The sequence below is a fragment of the Bos indicus x Bos taurus genome, chromosome 5 (assembly GCF_003369695.1).
Source record: "Bos indicus x Bos taurus breed Angus x Brahman F1 hybrid chromosome 5, Bos_hybrid_MaternalHap_v2.0, whole genome shotgun sequence".
NCBI lineage: Eukaryota > Metazoa > Chordata > Mammalia > Artiodactyla > Bovidae > Bos > Bos indicus x Bos taurus.
This window is the reverse complement of record NC_040080.1, coordinates 109,755,914-109,776,221: the sequence shown is the minus strand read 5'-3', so window position 1 is coordinate 109,776,221 and position 20,308 is coordinate 109,755,914. Positions and strand designations below refer to the sequence as shown.

General features: G+C 36.9%; 1 protein-coding gene across 1 annotated transcript in view; it reads right to left on the bottom strand.

Annotated features, from left to right (window-relative positions):
* Positions 1 to 20,308, bottom strand: part of LIN7A (lin-7 homolog A, crumbs cell polarity complex component) — a 160,465-nt gene that overhangs the window by 87,004 nt on the left and 53,153 nt on the right. Inside the window, exon 2 of the mRNA XM_027543270.1 lies at positions 18,529 to 18,647. Coding sequence (XP_027399071.1) covers positions 18,529 to 18,647 — 119 coding nt within the window. The remainder of the gene's footprint in view (positions 1 to 18,528; positions 18,648 to 20,308) is intronic.

Here is a 20,308-nt window from a genome sequence, read left to right as displayed (position 1 = left end):
CTCTCTTTTTGCTTCTTTGCTAATATGTACACTGATATACTTCCCCGGTGGCTCAGTGATAAAGATTGGTGTGTGTGTCAGTCTTTCAGTCGTCTGCAACCCTTCACAACCCCATGGACTGTGGCCCTCCAGGCTTCTCTGTCCGTGGGATTTTCCAGGCAAGAACACTGGACTGGTTGCCATTTCCTTCTCCAAAGCAGTGATAAAGAATCTGCCTGGAATTCAGCAGACAAAGGATATGTGTGTTCAACCCCTGGGTCAGGAAGATTCCCTGAGGAAGGAAATGGCAACCCACTCCAGTATTCTTGCCTGGGAAATCTCATGGACAGAAAAGCCTGGTGGGCTACACAGTCCGTGGGGTCGCAGAGGGTCAGACACAACTTAGCAACTGAAAACCAAAACAATGTACATTGATACCAAACACATTGAAATATAGCTCAATAAGCATGTGTTTTTCTAGTAATTGAAAATACTGCTTTCCTCAAAGGAAACCAATATTTGTAAACATCTGAACATTTAACATTAAATAAATAAATAGCCAGATAAATGATTAAGTCTTTCGCCTGTAAACTCATATCTAATTAAGCATCCATTGTAAAACATCTCTCAAAATTATATATAAGTATTTGATGATCAAAAACTTTCTGGAATCTTATAATAAATGAACAAACGTAAACATTTAAATCACTAGAAGTTCAATGACTGAAAAACATTTTATCTTCTACAGAAGATAAATATTTTATCTTCTGTAATATTTTAAGAAATATAATCACATAGTCAATATTTATTTTTCTCACTATTAGATCATTACAACTAGCTAACTAAAGACAGAATAAATGTTATGGGAATTTTTTTTAAGCTTTTAACATCACAGGGTCTAATTTTAATTATACAGAAATTCAAATTGGGGAAATTCATATGTGTAGTCACATGTTCAAATATTTGGACACTTCAATCTGTCTTTGTATTTGGCAATGCAAATACTATTAAAGTTGTAATTATAATAACAGTCAATTTCATTTGCTTTTATTTTTATACCATGATGACTAAATCATATTTTATATGGATTCTTTATTACCCAAGTTTATTCTTTCTAAGACGAAAATCTGAACATCAGGTACGATGCAGAGCAGGGCCCTGTGGGGCTCCTAGGCATGAAGGTCTTTTTGTCCCCCATTTCTTACAGGCAAGACTCCAGACTTCAGGACCCAAGTTCCAAAGGGCAGAACAGCTCCTAATCAAAGAAGCAGCAGCCAGGAAACCATCTGAGGCAAGACTAACGGACCAGATAATCTCACCAAGATTAGGAGGCTGATCACCTAAGACCTTGCACACACCCTGTTCTTGTCAGCAACCTCACCATTTTGAAACTTTGCAGAAGAAAAAATACAAGAGTCTTACTGCCTTGATCCTTTTCACATACTCCTCCCCAGACTATATAACCTCTCAGGAGGTGGGGGGAGGAACGGAACAGTTCTTGAGGCGCTAGCCTGCTGTGTTTCCTCTTTGCCTGGCAAAGTAATCAAGCCACTCTTTCCTTCTCCTCCGTAACTCTGCCTCTATATTTCTATTTGGCATTGGCCCACAGAGAGCCAAGATTTTGGCAACAGGTATGATTCAGCAATTCTATTACTTTTAAGTCCTTAAGTCATAGAAATCTTCACAATTCCTCCCTCAGCTGTAGTTCTCTGATATAATTAATCGAGGCAAAAGAACATTCTAAATGGATTTGTTCTTTAACTATTGTTTGAATAATTGCCTATTCTTGACAAGGTATTTTGCATGAAGTATCAACAGTGTGATTTAAATCATACTCATGATTACAAAATCTTCAACCACAGTAATTAATACATTACTGACCTCTCATGGGACTATCTTCAAACATTTAAAGTATTTATTATTGATAAGTTCTACCGAACTATTACAGGGCTTCTATAATTTTCTAAGTCCTTTAATTTCTTCCAACTTAATTATTTGGATATATTATTTATTGAAATATAAGTGACATGAGTCTTTGTCATATCTGGAGGAAGGACATATTTTATAGCTTGTTGACACAAGTCTAATTTACTTAGCTAATGTCTGGCAATACCAATTCTCTCAATGTGCAGTGATAGTTATTTAATCTCTATCCTAGACACAAAAGTAACTGCTGTCCCATCTGTGAGGAAATTGAATGATTTTCAAAGAAATTTTTAATAGAATCCAGTTATAATTCACTTTCTGAAATAAGGAGTCAAAAGTATCTGGCAGTTAAGTAAGTAGTCACAGAGTAAATCTAACAGAATACTGTTTCAATCAGAAACTTCAGGAGGTAGTATTCTTTAATTTCATTACACAGCCAGTAACCTTTCCCACGTTGACTCCATATGAGTTTGTAGTTCTCAGAATAGTTAGCCCTGCATATTCTTTAAGAAATATGTGGTACAGCCCCGTCATCTTTGTGCAATTGCATGCCTACTGATATTTCCAAGTGGACAGGATCTAAAAATTGTATATCAAGGTGTGTAGAGAAAATGATATCAAGAAATCAGTGAAAGAGAAATAATCCATTCTACTGGGTGTTCCAGAGAGGCTAATTTCCCTTTCTTTTCTTGACCTTAAAGAAAGAGGAACATTATTATATTTAGTGCAGAAGGTACACATCTGTCCACTATCATCAAAGTGATGCTTTTGTAAGCTATCCAGAAGTCCATGGTTTTCATTACTGGTATTTCTGGCAAGTCCCATCTTTCCAGTAGCAAGACAGAGGAGAGGAAGAGAGTGTGTGACAGCAAGGCCTTAATGGTTTACTGAGTTGCTTTTCCTGTTGTCTAGTTAGTTCTTTGTTTATTTGATTTTTATATTCGTGTATGTCTTTGCATAGCCCCTGAGAAACTTGGAAAGATGCCTTTAAAAATGACTGTTGTCAAAAAAAAGACTGCCATCAGAAACAGACCCAGAGACAGAGAAAACAAACTTATAGCTACCAAAGGGGAAGGGGCCAGGGGAGGGATAAATTAGGAGTTTGGGGTTAAATTATATACACTACTTGATGTAAAATAGATAACCAACAAGCATCTATTCTATAGCACAGGGAACTATACTCAGTGTTTTATAATAATCTACAAGGGAAATGAATAGGAAAAAAATAGATATCTATGTACATATAATGGAATCATTTTGCTGCACAGCTGAAACTGACATCAACATTGTAAAGCAACTATGCTTCAATAAAAATAATTAACTAATTAATATGACTGCTGTTTCTTGCTTATTAACTGGTAGGACTAGATGCTATGATTTCACCTCCAGTTGCTGGCAATTTGGGAATGGAGAGCAAAGGAATTTTTGGCTGGACTTTAGCCAGTCGGCCAAGTCTGGGATGTGCTACTGCTGATTTATGGGAAACAGCACCAGAGAGAAAATGCAATTCAAAAGTTTTTCAAGTATCAGGCTTAATAAATATTAGGGGTCTCTTATGATTAACAGGCGCACATGAGGATACAATGTAGTTCTGGAAGATAAGATTACCGGTAACAGGTTTCTTTTCTCTTTATCTAGGAAAGCAAGCCTTCTCCCTAAAGTTGTGGCTATTGGTTGAAATGGCTTCCCTGTATGTAGAGCTGAGGCTTCCTCAGTGGTTCAGCAGTAAAGAATCTGTCTGTAATGCAGGAGCCGCAGGAGACACAGGTTCAATCCCTGGGTCAGGAAAATCCCCTATAGGAGGCATGGCAACCCACTCCAGTATTCTTGCCTGGAGAATCCCATGGGCAGAGGAGCCTGGTGGGCTACAGTCCATAGGGTTACAAAAGAGTAGACACGACTGAAGCAACTTAGCACACACATGCATGCGTAGAGCTAACTTAGAAAAGGACTATGGACACATCCGGAGAAGGCAGTGGCAACCCATTTCAGTACTCTTGCCTGGAAAATCCCATGGACGGAGGAGCCTGGTAGGCTGCAGTCCATGGGGTTGCTAAGAGTCGGACACGACTGAGCGACTTCACTTTCACTTTTCACTTTTCACTTTCATGCATTGGAGAAGGAAATGGCAACCCACTCCAGTGTTCTTGCCTGGAGAATCCCAGGGATGGGGAAGCCTGGTGGGCTGTCGTCTATGGGGTCGCACAGAGTTGGACATGACTGAAGCGACTTCGCAGCAGCAGCAGGGACACATTTGAATAGACATAAATATGTGTGATATATCCTTAAAGACTTTCTAAAGCTTGATCTTAAATACTAAATTAAAACAGAAGCAGACTCACAGATCTAGAAAACAAATTAGTGGTTACCAGAAGGTATAGAGAGGTTGGGTAAGGACAGTATAGGTGAAGGGGATTAAGATATACAGTTTTATAGAAGGCATAAAGTAAATAAGTTATAAGAATGTAGTACACAATATATAGCACTGGGAATATAGCCAATATTTTATAACTTTGGAGTATAATCTATAAAAATATCAAATCACTATGTTGTGCACCTGAAACTAATATTCTTATAAATCAGCTATAGTTCCCCCAAAACCCTAAGTTATTCCAGAAGGGACTCAAATTTTCTGGGAATGTCATAACTGTTTTGGTGATTTAATGCCAATTATGCCATGATTAGTAACTAAATTTTTACACTGCCTTCTGGAAATTTGTATAATAAATATATGATATAATACATTATGAAAACACCATGCATTGTCTCATGCTAAATGAAGCAAAGAAAATAATTGGAAACAAAATTTTTAAATAATGATGTTGGCATACATGGAACATGATATGAAGAGGAATTATGGAAATGGAATCATGCATGATGCAATTTTCCAATTATTTTAGCTCATTACCAATAAGTAGTGAAACAAATGTTTCACTGTTTCCACATTTCAGAATATTCTGTTTTTGCCACTGCTCACAAGTGAAACCAGATTAGACTAGGAATCATGAAATTTGATTCTATACTAATTCAGGCTCTAACTAGCTTGAAAGACAATGTAAACTTTACAGATCTTATTTTCTCATCTGTAAAATTAAGAGATTTAAAAAGATCAAGACCCCAAATGGATCAGTTATAGAGGGTTTATCAGCCTCTGAACTAAAAAAAAAAAAAAAAAATTGCACATTTACATATTCTGGGAAAAAAATCGCACATATATTTTACCAGATTCACAATCATCAGAATCACAAAGAAGTTTATAACTTCCTAAAGGTAAGAAACACATGTTTTAGCTGGGATTTGTAAGAACTCAGAGTCCTATTTGAAATTCAAGACTTATGAAAATAAAATATATGTTTATCTAAGCCATCTTAATGAATTTCTTCATGCACTCAACAAATAATTATAAATACTCATTATTTGGCACACATTATATACTAGATGCTAATTACACTGTGATGATTGAAATAGACATTCGCTTACTTCATTCTAGTAAGACTTTAGTTAAAACTTTAATTAACCTTGATGAAAGAAATAGAAAGAGACCCACAAATCGTGAGTGTGAAACTGTTCTCTGAGACCATTTGGCTGTGTGCTTTCTTTCTTTCTTCCTTCCTTGGACCTCAGGTGCAAAGACCAGAATTGGAATTATCATAACCTTTAATTTATGGCATATACTCATCATTGTCCACTGATCCATGAATGGCTTGCTCTTATTAATTTACTTTTACACACACACAAAAGCTAGGATCAAAACTAGATAGAATTGAAACTATTCCTCATGCCCTGTTCTCCCCACCTCCAATATTTATTGCCTTGGATCTCCCAATGAGCAAATAGGGAAATAATGTAAACTGACCAATGAATCAGAAAAACCAGAAACAGATCCATGTGTATAGTTTTTGGTATATAATGATGCAATAAATCAGAGGAAACCATGAATTATTTAATAAATAGAGCTGAAAATAAAGTCATCTTTACATATTAAAAACACTGGATTCCTACCTCATACTAAGGACACAGATTTTAAAAATAAAAGTTTTACTTTTAATAGAAAATACAGGTGCAATATCTTTTAGAACCTGGGGTGAGGTACCAGATATCTGAGGTGATATACCAAAAAAGCACTGATTATTTAAAAAATGATCAATATGAATATTTAAAAATTAACAATTATAAGACATCTTAAAGATAAGATACAAAGTAGTAGAATATATTCACTATATATACCAGTAAAGAATTGAAAACAAGAATATACTAAATATATATGTATATATACATACATATATAAAAACACAAACTCATAGGAAAATACATAAACCGATGTTTCACAGATAAAGAAACATACATCACCAATGAAGGGACACTCAGCAATTTAGTGATCAATTAAATGCAAATGATGACTGCAATGAGATCCCATTTTAGTATATTCAGTTGGTAAAAATTCAAATGTTTCATATGCCAAGGATTAGAGGTAATGTGAGTACACAGTTTCTATATTGCATTTGGGGCATAAATTAGAGCAACCAAGTTTAAAAACTGGTGTTATCTCATAAAAAGTTGAACATTTTATACCTTATGATCCAGAAATTCTATATCTACATATATATCCATGAAAAGTCTTAATCATCTAATAAATACATGTATGTTAATAGCAGCACCAATGATCATAAGTGAAAAAGAAGGAACAACTCACATCCTCACCAATGAGAGAGTGAAAAAACATTTACACAATGGACTATCACACAATAGTCAAAACAAGTGAATCACAGCAATATACACAAAAAAAGTTTGAACTTAAGCCCTATAATATTATTCCCTGGAGAAGGGAATGGCAACCCACTCCAGTATTTTTGCCTGGAGAATTCCATGGACAGAGGAGCCTGGCAGGCTACAGTCCATGGATTTGCAAAGAGTTGGACATGACTGAGTGACTAACACTTTCACTTTAAGTGGAGAAGAATATATTCCTAAAGATTTCATCAGCACGATACCTTTTTATAACATTTTAAACACATAAAATTAAAATAAATGTGCTTCAGAATTAAACACAAGCACTCAGACTATATAAAAATCAAGGAAATTATGCATACAAGATGCAGTGGTCAGTTTTCAGCCCTAAATCTTGTATGAAAGAAAAACAAAGAAGAAGGAAGAAGGGAAAAAAGAAGAGAGGGAGGAAGTTAGTAATCGCCTTGCATATATTTGAATTATAAGTGATACTAATTTCATTCCCTTTTCTGTGTGCAAATCACACTCAGGGATAACAGCAATCTTGTTAAAAACATGAATTGTAACTTAACATTCATTTTAGATGGCTTGTACAAATGGACTTGTCTCCACATGTGTTGGCAATATTGAAGCAAGGAAAGGTTAAATGATTTGCTCACTGAGAAAAAAAAACTTTATCATCACTGGTGCCAAAAATAGAAGTTCTGATTTCCAGTCCTATGATCTCAACAGAAGACAGAAATGTTCATTTTCTCTGATATAAAACACAACTTCTCTGAAGACTCTATTATTTTGAACTACTGTGTAAGTATTACATGTAATTACAAGTTTGGGGAAATCTGTACTGTTTATTTTATCACTTGTAGTAGCAAACAGAAAGGATGGAGCTGAGCATTTACCCAACAGTGATGCTAACAGCCTTCAGAGTCATTACAGATGATTTGTAAGGGTCTGTTTAGATATCTGTAAGATCAATGACCCATTAGTGCAATTATAGTCTAAAACGGTTCCTGCCACACAGACCCTGTTCTTGCCACCAGAAAGTGACATGTTGATGCTATAAACACTCTTCACATTGTTTAAAATGTGTCTTCTCTCTGAAAAAGCAACAGGAATAGAACTATAACTGTAGTTTACAAATTCTGTTTCTCATTGCTTTTGCAATTTCCTGTGATAAAATGATATTAATAGATTAGGTTCTCCAAAAAAACTCAATCAAATGAGGACACATGTTACTCTTTTTATCAGTTTGAAAATCTTCATGGTATCTGTCTTTCCCATATCTAATTGATACAGTCTCACATAGTCTCATATTCCTACCATACATACATGCTCAACTTTACATAATTCCATATAATCTACACCAAGGAAAACATTACTTACTTGCTACATAACTATGTATGGATTCATAGAATTGGAGGGACCTTAAGTCAGATAAACTAGTCATGTAGTATTTCTCAACTGATACCATCACCCTTTATTAGGGAGTTTTCTTCATTTTTTTGAGGAGTGAGGTGGGAGGACATATCATGGGCTCTTTTGAGAGTCTAATGAAGTATATGGTGTTATCCCAAGATAAACAGACATGTAAATAAATGTTCATGCCATTGTTTTGCCTTTAACATTGAATCACTTCACAAACGATACTATGACTTTTTTTTTTTAATTAATCATTTCCTGGAAAATATAATAATTCCAAATTAAACAATTCATATAAAATAGGAAAACTTTGTGTCTACTTAAAGTATGCTTCAATAAGAAGACTGCTTTATTTGTTTAGAAAAAGGGAAAATTTGGACTCATCTTTTACAAATATTTAGGTCATTTTTAATTTCCAATCCATTAGTGTCTGTTCTCATAGCAGCAAGTGCTCAAAGCTTCAGTTCAGATCAGTTTCAACAGCAGTGGGTTAAATTCTTCATCAGGGCAGAGTAGGACTTCTGACACCTGAGCTTTCTCTAAGACACTTCAGGTTGAATCAGGTTCTAGCAAAGCCTTTATCCTCAGGTCAAGTGATGTTAGTTTTGGAAAGGCTGGCATCAGCAAGGAGGCTTCTGTCCGCAAAGAATGACATTTGAATCCTTTTTTCATTTAAATCTAAGTAGAAGTAACCTTTAAAAGAGTTTTGCAGGCTTTCCAGTTGTTGCAGGTCTTCCCTGTGGATACACTGACAAGGCTTTCTCCTTTTCAACTCCCTTCCCCTCACAGACACCCTTTTAGCACTGGAAACATCACGAATTTTCAGCTCTAAATCTCTCCCGCCAAAATGGCAGCTGTTTCCAACAGTAACCACAATAAGATCAGCAAACCTGGAATCTAGGGACCACAGCCTCCTTCTTATGCCCTAATATTGCTACAAGAAAATCCAGCCATGAATGAGAGTCTTCTGTCACACTTTGCTAAGATATAGCAATCCTTTACTTAGAAAAATAAACATTGAAATTTCTGACCCAAGTGCAACCAAGCATATTAACACTTATCTTCTGGAAAGCCAAGAATCTTTTGTCAAATAAAAAGAAAACATTTTGCTCCATTCCTAAATAAAACCTTGAAAATATACATTCCAGGCTAGAGCTGTGAGATTACTGGACCACTTTCCATAGAGCAGGGAAGGCCAGGCATCTTTTAGGATAATTATTGGAGTCTGTGACACTAATTTACCCTGATGTTAAAAGAAGTAAGTCTCTATGAATAAAGTGGGAATGCCTGTCTTCACCAGAGCAAGCAAGCTGGTTGCTGGACCCAGAAACTCCATATGCACTCCACATGCGCACACGGTATCAAAGAGTTTTCTCCCATTAGAAATTCTGCTTGACAAAGAAGCTTTTCACTGTTGGAACAACTGGCCTTGAAAATATTCACGGGGTATACAACACACACACACATTAGGGTATCAGCATTCACGAGACAGATCAAAATCAGAACTTCACTGAAACAATCATAGTTTTCACCCAATTGCATGCCAAATGGAAATGTACAGCTATTATTTTCACCATAACTGGTTACAAAACATTAGCAAAATGTCAAAGTTCAGAATTAGGTGAAGTGAACACAGACACTCTTTAAATTTTTTTGTTGTTTTTCTGAGCAACCCACCAGTTCAAACATTTCTAGAGTACATGATTTGATCAAGCTTTTTCCAATTATTCGGTGGTTTCTTTTTGCTTGGAAATGTGTCAAGATACACTGGGAAAAATAGAAGTCTTGGTTAAATTTTCAGTTTTTAAAAGCTGAGCTTTTTCTGTAAAAAAAAGGAAAAATTCTATAATGTGTAATGTACTTTCAAGATGCTCAGAAATAAGCTTCCTTGACTTCATGCTCTCATTGGCAGGAAACTTATCACAAAAGAAAGTTTGACTTTTGTGCCCCATCATATTTAGCAATGCAAACAAAATCAAAGGAAATGTAAGAGCGACCAAGCTTTCTTTTCTTTGTCATCTGCCAACTTATGCTAAGTTCAATACAAACAAAAGATATGCATAAACATAATTTCAGATACATTTTTGTTAATTCTGATGAGTGTAATGCTATTCAAGATGCCATTATATAACAAGGATGATAAATTTATACAATGAATCCATGCCACTCTATTCATATTTGAAGTAAAACTTTAAAAACATATTTTGCCGTAAAATTTTTGCCAATAAAGGGAAAGAAATAAAAAAATATATAGTTGTTCCTCATCTACAACATGAAGCCTATATATGGTGTGTATTAGTCATTCAGCTGTGTCCAGCTCTTTACAATAGAATGTGGCTTGCCAGGTTCCTCAGTCCATAGGATTTTCCAGGCAAGAATACTGGAGAGGGTTGCCATTCCCTTCTCCAGGGGATCTTCCTGACCCAGGGATCAAAACTAGGTCTCCTGAACTGCAGGCAGATTCTTCACCACCTGAGCCACCAGGGTCTATATATTACATTAAATTAAAAACTCTTGTTCTAAAATAACCTGAAATATGACCAAATAACCCCTGTTGTTATTAACTTCTCATCATATGGCAAGGTTTCCAGATTCCTTACTATATTTGTTTATTCTAACACTACTAGACTGTCAACATTTAACTTAAAATGTGGATCCTCCTCCTAAGGAAAAAAATTCTACATTTGGATGATTGATAACTATAGAACTATTATTCTCTATATTTGTAAATAATGTTTCTATTAAAACATATTAAAATTTTGTATTATCACTAAAACCACTAAACTTTTCACCAAAATAAGCACCATTTCCTAACTACTTCCTCTTTTAGCTAGGTATATTAGTCAAGGTATTTTGGAGTTTTTTTTTTTATCTTATTTGATCTAATCCTCCCAACAGTCCTAGGAAGTTACCTTATTTTATATATATATATAAAAAAGAAAGAAAAGCTAAACAAACCCAAGACACAGAGTTTAAGTAACTTGCCCAAGATCACACAGTTAAGCGGCCAAGCAAGGATTTGAATCCAGGTTGTCTGAATGCATTGTCAATGTTCTGACTCCATGCAATGTTCCTCTGTCTTTCCATTATAGTACACTATGCCATGATTAACATCAACCAGCCTCCCTTCTTGCCTTTCTTCCTTCATTCCTCTCACTCTCCCTTTCTCCAACTCTTCTTTCTCCTTCTGTGTATCCTTGTTTCATCTCATCTTGTCACTATTGATGTGAGGATATGTTTTCTTAAGATAATTAGAAATCTATATGCTATTAGATGACCAATCATTAGCCTTCTCATAAAGGTAATAACGTTTGCTGTTTGTGCTTTCATCCACACAGTAAATTAAGATGAACAAAAGAGCATCAAGAACAAGCACTTGTGTCATAATGCTATGACCCATATGATTGTGGAATTAGGATGCAATGGCTCAATTTAATACATGGCAGTGGGGGTTAGATGGGGTGGGAGGTGGTGCTGGAAGGTTAGTAAGCTCCATCCTAAGGAAGAAAAAAAAAAAAGAGTGTAAGAGCAAATGGGAGCTAGAAGCAAACAAAATATGACCAAATGCATGCGACACCTAATGTGCATTGGTCCTTATATCAGATACCAATTTTACATAGTTTCAAACCAATTTATCACTGCTTACTAAACATACAACCTAGCTTTTAAAAATTAACTTTGTTTTATAGCAGTGAAAGGGCTGATAAAAGCTTATAAGCTTTTGCCAAGGTAAATTTGGCTTTGTAACTGTTTTAGTATCAATCAGGATAGCTGGGTATTGCTGTGGTATAACCCCAACGTCTTGGGGGCGTAGAGTAGCAAAGATTTATTTTTTTGCTGAGCCGATATGTTCATTAAGAGTTAGCTAAACCTGTATTTCTGGTTTTCTCACTCTGTAATCCAGGATGATTGATTATCGCATAAAACATCACTTTGTTGTTGTTCAGTCACTAAGTTGTATCCAACTCTATGCAAACCCACGAACTGCAGCACATCAAGTTTCCCTATCCTTCACTATCTCCCACAGTTTGCTCAAACTCATGTCCATTAGGTCACATTGAAAAGGGAAGGGGACATAGCAAATACTGCACTGACTCAAAGGCTTCCATGAGGAAATGGCACACATAACTTCTACTCACATTTCCTTAGCCAAAGCGGTTCCCATAACCCCATGGAGCTTAAAGGAGGATGGGGAAGTCCAACTGCGTCATGGGCTAAGAAGGACAAGAGAACTACAATGTTTTTCAATGATCCACCATCACAGAACGATAGCTGCTATGTGTACTCGGTTTTATTTTCTTATTCTATAGTTCTACTACATTAGACGTTACTAACACATACCATCTGGTGATCGCCCAAGGAAGGCAGTTTTTGGTGACTATGGCATTCAGTTCTGTGTATTTGGTGCAAACAAGCAAGTGACAGGCATAATAGTGGGAGTGAGTGCTCACCACAGTCTGCATACACAGGTCAATAAGCACATGACTCTGAAGAGCAGGAAGCCTAAATGCTTTAAAACTTGGAAGATAATGGTAGCAAATGGATGGCTAATTCTGTTTTTTTAAATCATTTTCGTTTCGGAAAGAAATTTTTGGTATTCTGTTGCAGAAAGTGGATGCCCTTTTAAAATATGACCATTCCTATACTCTTGATGAAAGTGAAAGAGGAGAGTGAAAAAGTTGGCTTAAAGCTCAACATTCAGAAAACAAAGATCGTGGCATCTGGTCCATCACTTCATGGGAAATAGATGGGGAAACAGTGGAAACAGTGTCAGATTTTATTTTTGGGGGCTCCAAAATCACTGCAGATGGTGACTGCAGCCATGAAATTAAAAGACACTTACTCCTTGGAAGGAAAGTTATGACCAACCTAGATAGCATATTGAAAAGCAGAGACATTACTTTGCCAACAAAGGTCTGTCTAGTCAAGGCTATGGTTTTTCCTGTGGTCATGTATGGATGTGAGAGTTGGACTGTGAAGAAGGCTGAGCACCAAAGAATTGATGTTTTTGAACTGTGGTGTTGGAGAAGGCTCTTGAGAGTCCCTTGGACTGCAAGGAGATCCAACCAGTCCATTCTAAAGAAGAACAGTCTTGGGTGTTCATTGGAAGGACTGATGCAAAAGCTGAAACTCCAATACTTTGGCCACCTCATGCAAAGAGTTGACTCATTGGAAAAGACTCTGATGCTGGGAGGGATTGGGGGCAGGAGGAGAAGGGGACGACAGAGGACGAGATGGCTGGATGGCATCACTGACTCAATGGACATGAGTCTGAGTGAACTCCGGGAGTTGGTGATGGACAGGGAGGCCTGGCTTGCTGCAATTCATGGGGTTGCAAAGTCGGACACGACTGAGTGACTGAACTGAACTAAACTGATACTATTGATTTCTTACTCTGAGGCACAAAGAATACAAAGTGTCGGGGGAAAGTCCATATGTTGCCAATTGAACTATTCAAACTGCATTGCAATTATCTTGGGAAATTCTCTTATCAAAAAATCAACATTTAATAATCCTTTTATTTCAATCCTTATATTCCCCTATATTTTAATTTATAAGTTTGGATCACTCAAGTTAATTAACACAGGGATGAACTAAAACTTGAGAAAGCCACTTAAAGTCACAGAAATAGTTTTTGCTGGGAATGTAAGGAGAATAAATTTATAAATTTCACCTCTCATTCTAAACTTTGTATGAACTTTCTTTGTGTGCCAGTGCCTTTCACTTTGGAAAAGCAGCATCACCTGTCACTCCAGTTTTCTGTCATGTACTCCAAAATTACCTGTCCTGAATAGGTACAAGCAAATTATCAATCAGTCCTTTTAAAATCACTGAGCAAAAAAACACAATCAAGATAAGTATTGCCAACCACTATCTGTATTCTATGAATAAAGCTCTGCATGCACTGTCATTCAAGTGTAACTCATTTATTAATAGATCAGTGCTTTATTTGTTGTATATACAGATGGTCTTATTTCAGTACTGATCACAACAAAACCTTTTCAGTCTTTTTTACAGACTAAATAAAATTAGTTAAGCAGAGAAAACATGTAATCTCTTTTAATCATCCATTTTCATAAAAAAATTAAATTTAATTAAATTATTCTCCCCATATAATTGCTACACATATGCCAGAAGCTGATTCAGTGGCTTTATCTGATGGTAAAGCAAAATATGGGATTGCCTCAACATAAAATAATAATTACTATTAACACTTATGTATGGGGAAAAAAAAACCCTACAAAAAACTGCAATAGGTTGTTCTGCTTTCTTTTTAAGCATAATTTGGGTTTTACAGTCTTGTTGGCAATGGCATGACCTGTACCTATTTTTGCTCCAGTGAATGCAACTAAGAATGATGCCTCAGACTTCCCACAACAGACAGGAAGCCACCTGCCAGTGCAAGAGACGTGAGTTCAATCCCTGGTCCAGGAAAATCCACATACCGCAGAGCAATCAAGCCCATGTACCGCAACTACTGAGCCCACACTCTAGAGCCCGCAGGCCACAGCTACTAAGCCCGAGTGCCACAGCTACTGAAGCCTAGAGTCTGTGCTCCACAACGAGGAGCCACCACAATGAGAAGCCCGTCTACCATAACAAAGAGGAGCTTCCACTCACTGCAACTAGAGAAAACCCACACACAGCAGCAGAACCCCGACACAGCCGAAACATAAACAAATACATTTTAACAAAGAATGATGCCTCTATAGTTCTAGTTCTTTTTTCCTCCTGTGATGACAACATTTATAACTTTCACACTGGAAAGTATTAACTGGCAAATATTTCTGAAAACTCAAATAATTTAATCAGAGAGACTCTGAGTATTATTCCTATTATGAATAAGAAACCCACACTTTAATGGTTTCACTCCAGCATAACAGTCAAAACCGAAGAGACCAGGAGTAAAATTAAAGCTAATTTTCAGGTAGTTAACACCTTACATCATAACTTCTTCGTTGTACTTTACTTGCTTGTGGATTCACCTATCCATCAACATGCATTCATATCTTATATTTTACTGAAGAACTTTCACTAGATGAGGTCACAGTGTTATTCTATGAATCAGAATTGTTGTATACACATTGGCTACTCTTATCATTACTTCATATGATTAACATAAAAATACTATGAGGATAATAAAAATTCCAAACTTAAATATAAACAACACCATGCAACTACTATGAAATATTAGCTGAGAAGAAGGGACAAAATCAATGTTTATATAACATGCATTGCCTTTAAAATTATTACTAAGGACAGTAATGTGAATATAAACTAATTTTATTAGTGAAATTTATAAAATATAAGGTAGATAAACTACATCATCTTTTTTCTCCCTTCTACAACTTCTGAACTGCTTATTCATCAGTTATAAATTCCAAGGGCCACTAATGACAGCGTACTTTACCACAGAGCTTGTAAGATGTGTTTACAATATCTATACAATGGCTCCACATTTCTTTACATTTTTCTTTTTTTTCACTTGAATCTTCTCTTTCCTTAGCAAACTTTTTAAAGAAAAAGGCCTGTGTGTTTATTTGAACAGGTATCGACACTTCATTTACACCTCGAGCATCAGCTTCTCCCCTAAGCTTCAGACTTAGATGTCTACCAGACATCTCTAGGTGGATTTCTGAAAAGAATCACCAGTTTGCTATATCCAGAAGAGAGTGCTTGTATAGTCGACTCCAAACCTCGTCCACCCCCGAGGATTCCCATCTCGTTACATCACATTGATCCAACTGTTCAGGTCCAAATGTAAGAATCCGTTGAGACTTCTCTCATTGATATACTCTGTATGTCAATTCCCACTGTCTTTATTCTCAAAACCATATATATTGAATCTGACAACTCCCTACAACTTGCACTGTAGCCACCTTCATCTGGGCTGCCATCATCTCACCTCCTGAACTGCTCATTACCTTATGACTGATCTCTTTGTTTCTACTCTTGCACAGACCCATGTATTCTCAGCAGTCAGAAAAACATTTTTCAAAAGCTGAGCAGGTGAGGTCAAAATGCTCCAAGGGCTTCCTATCATGCTTAGGATAGAATCCAGTGTTCTAACCATGGCCTGTGAGGCCTTGTGTTTCCTGCTCCCTAGCCCAGGGGCAGGGGAGCCTGGTGGGCTGACGTCTACGAGGTCACACAGAGTCGGAGACGACTGAAGCTACCTAGCAGCAGCAGCTGCCTCTAGGAAGCCTACCTTTCTTATTTCACTGAAGGCATAGCTGGCTTTTGGACTGTTGCGTCCATGGATTAAGACAATTCTTGTCTCTGGGTTTTTTCACTTGTGGTTTGCTCTACTTGGAACACTATCCCCTCCAATACCTGTGTTCCATGACTTAAGTTATATTCTGACCACTCTAATTTAAGAGTCCTACCCGTACTCCCCTAATCCTGCTTCATTTCTCTCCATAGTGCCATTTTCTGACATTGTATTATATATTTATTAATCATCATTCTTGCACTGGAATTTAAGTTCCGTAAAAGTAGAGACTTTACATGGATCACAAGCCAAATTCCCAGTGAGCAGAGACATATATTTAATGGATACTATTCTTTACTTAATTCTGTAGAAAGTAGAAAGGGGACAGAATAAGATGAAAAGTCAGCCACCAAATCACAGGGGAGTAGCACTCTGTGAAGGAAGAAAAGAGTGTATAGGGGATGTAGCCTTAGTCTACAGAGTGACTGTGGGAGGCCCATGGGGTTTCTATGTATCTTATACCTTTCCCACTGAGCAGTGGATGGCCGAAAATTCATACACTTGGAGAAATTTTCTTTTAGTCTTTGGTACAATTCATAAATTAAAATTTAGAGATAGAATTATGGCTACTTCCTTAAACTGCATTCACTGTAAACACAAATTAAGTAGTTAACAACCTCATGTAGTGAAGATTTAGCACAAGCACCGTCTAAGTAAAATCCTAGCAAAATTCAAATATTAACCTCATTGGGTAGGCATGGCTAAAATATGCAGTGAGACAGGTTTTGTGTATTTTAATGTCACATGAGGCTTTCTACTTAACGACAACTCAGAAACTAGCGCTGTTCAGGTGGAGAACATGCATTAACCACAAGTACAGTTGCAAAGTGGAAGGCTGAGGACTTCCTTCATGGTAGGGTGGATAAGAATCTGCCTGCCAATGCATGGGATGCAGGTTCAATCCCCAGTTTGGGAAGATCCCACATGCTATGGAGCAACGAAGCCCATGTGCCACTACAGGCTGGTGCACAAGAGCCTGTGAGTCACAACCACTGAGCCTGCGTGCCATGATTACCGGAGCCTGCACTCTCTAGGGCCTGCGAGCCACAACTTGTGAACCCTTGTGCCACAGCTGCTGAAGCCCACAGCGGGGCAGCAAGTCACACTGCTGAGCCCTTGTCTGCAACAACTGAAGCCAGCACCCTTAGAACTTAGGTTTCACAACAAGAGAAGTCACTATAATCAAGAAAGGTCACTCAAGAAGTCACTACAGACAAGAGAAGCCCGCAAACCACAGCTAGAGTAGAGCCCGCTCTCCACACTAGAGAAAGTCCACCAGCAGCAAAGACTCAGTGCAGCCAAAAATAAATATATAAATAATACATAAATATAGCAATGCATTTATGTAAAAAAAATTTTTTTTTTAAAGAGGAAGGTTGATACAAGCATCTCTGAGAGATGCATGCCCTCTGCTACACAGACCCTCTTGGCAGCCATTGGGTTCAACTGACTTTGGAAAGGATGACAGTACGTAATTTACTATTGAGGACTTTGGGCAGGATAAATAATGCTGGATATATGTACTTTAGGTGCTAATTAAATGCAGAAGAGGTGATGGGCTTACTGAAGAAAGCATTAAGTGAACTATCTTATAACCAGTGAAATTCATTAACTGACTAGTCAATTTCACCACAAATTAATAAAAAATTCAAACAGTCATTTTGAACTCACTTATTCTACCTCAGGCTTTTTGAAACCATTAACAGGAAAGCATTACAAAGATTTGTTGAAGAGCATATCAGCCTGTGCCCATTACTTTACTAGACAGTAATTTTCAAATAACTATAACTTTAGTCAGTAGTGAGTTACTCTTTCAGATTTACCTGAGAAAGATTTAGTCAAGTGTTCTTTTAAGAAAAGCTCAGTCCCCATTAATGATGACTACTTCTACCTGAATTTCCAGACGACTTCAAGTGACTACTAAAAAGTTTAGACTACGTGTCAGAGTCACCCACTGAAGTAGTCACTTCATGGGTACCATAAGCTCAACATTTGGTTTTACATGAATGCAAAAATCCTAACTGAATCTAATTTTGGAATTTAGCAGACTAAATTATATTTTATCATCTGTCTAAGCAGTTAAAACCAGAAAGCTTAAGATGCAGTTACATTCTTAACTAGTTCAACTGTTTGTGTGGAAAAGACATGCTTTCTATTCAGAAGGCATAGAGCAGAATATAGTTATAAAAATATTAGTCCCATACCTCTCGAATAGCAGTACAAAACTCACTCTGAAGCACTTTTTTGAGGGATTGTAGCTTGTGCACTGGTACTTCTCCAGATTCCTGCAGTTTTTCCAGTAATTCAATTGCTCTGGCAACATCTGAATGAAAAAAAAATAAATCAAAATGGAGAGAGACATGGAGTAAACTGTATCTTATCAAAAAGTACCATTACTCCAATTAAACAGTGACTATGAAAAAGTAAGTGGAATTTATTGCAAAATCAGAATTTACAATTCGTAGTCTTTTGATCTCATCTTTTGGTAAAAGGTCATTTAAATTTGTTCCACACCATTTGTCACATAATACATCTTCCTCAATGGTATTTCTCATATGTTATTTCTGTTACACAAATTAGTCTGAATATTCTTTCAAAAAAGAAGAGCAGGAAGCAGGTCTTTTGTATATTCTGATACCCCAATAACGAAATGAATTCTGTCCATTTTACCTCTGAGAGGCTTTTTTTCAGTTTTTCTTTTCTCATTCCAAATTTATCAAACCTGCATTTTTACATTTATTAGTATGATGATCTGATTTATGTGCATCTTCTCTACAATCTATAATCTCCTTGAGGGTAAGAATTTAATTGGGCTTATTCACCACTGCATCCTCAGAGTCTGGTGTAAAACAATAAATAAATACTTCATATTTATGAATGAATGAACAAGTACTCTCCATTTTACTGCCATTGCATTAATGCAGACCCTCAACATCATCTGTCCTCTGTCCAACTGGAATCATTTATTCTCTTCCAGCCACTTCATATGATCCATAAAGTTATCTTCTGAAAATAAAAATCTGATCATGTACCCACCTAGCCATCTCTTAGCACCAAATATGTTTTTCAACAACAATTAGCTTAAATGCTTCTCTTTCACCTGATGATATATATCAAGAAACACAGTCGTTTATAACCATAGCTTTAAAATTCCCAGGATGGTTTTGTACTGTCAAGAGAAAATGATAAGATGAAGGCCATTTAAAAAATATTTACAGTGATCTCTTCTACCTCTGTTGCTGTGGCCAGTAACTCACTGAAAGACACTGAGACGTTACATACAGAGATTTTCAATTCCTACGTGATTAACCCCAGGAAGTACCCATATCCCTGCCATCAGATTATTAATTAATTAAATAAATAATTCAGCCATCCATCCATCACTTTGTATACTTGGCACTAAGACTGACAAGAATAATAAGACATGCTTCTTTTCTGAACACAGAGTCAGATGAGGGAAGAAAACATAACAGTATAGTCACCCATAATAAGACTGAAGGTGAAAGTCGCTCAGTCGTGTCTGACTCTCTGGGACCCATGGACTATACAGTCCGTGGAATTGTCTAGGCCAGAATACTGGAGTGGGTAGCCTTTCCCTTCTCCAGGGGATCTACCCAACCCAGGGATTGAACCCAAGTCTCCTGCATTTCAGGCATATTCTTTACCAGCTGAGCCACAAGGGAAGCCCAAGAATACTGGAGTGAGTAGCCTATCCTTTCTCCAGGGGATCTTCCTGACCCAGGAATCGAACTGGGGTCTCTTGCATTGCAGGCAGATTCTTTATCAACTGAGCTATCAGGGGGAGCATTGCTACCACCTAAAATTTCAGGTGGGGTTGGCATAGGTTTATGTATGTAATCAAAGACAAGAACCAAAAAGTAACTTTAATGGAGACTCCCTTGAAGTATTGCCAATTGTGGCCCAAGGAAGCACAAATCATGAAATCAGTAAGACACTGTCAGTTTCAAAAATCTGTCTTTTTGT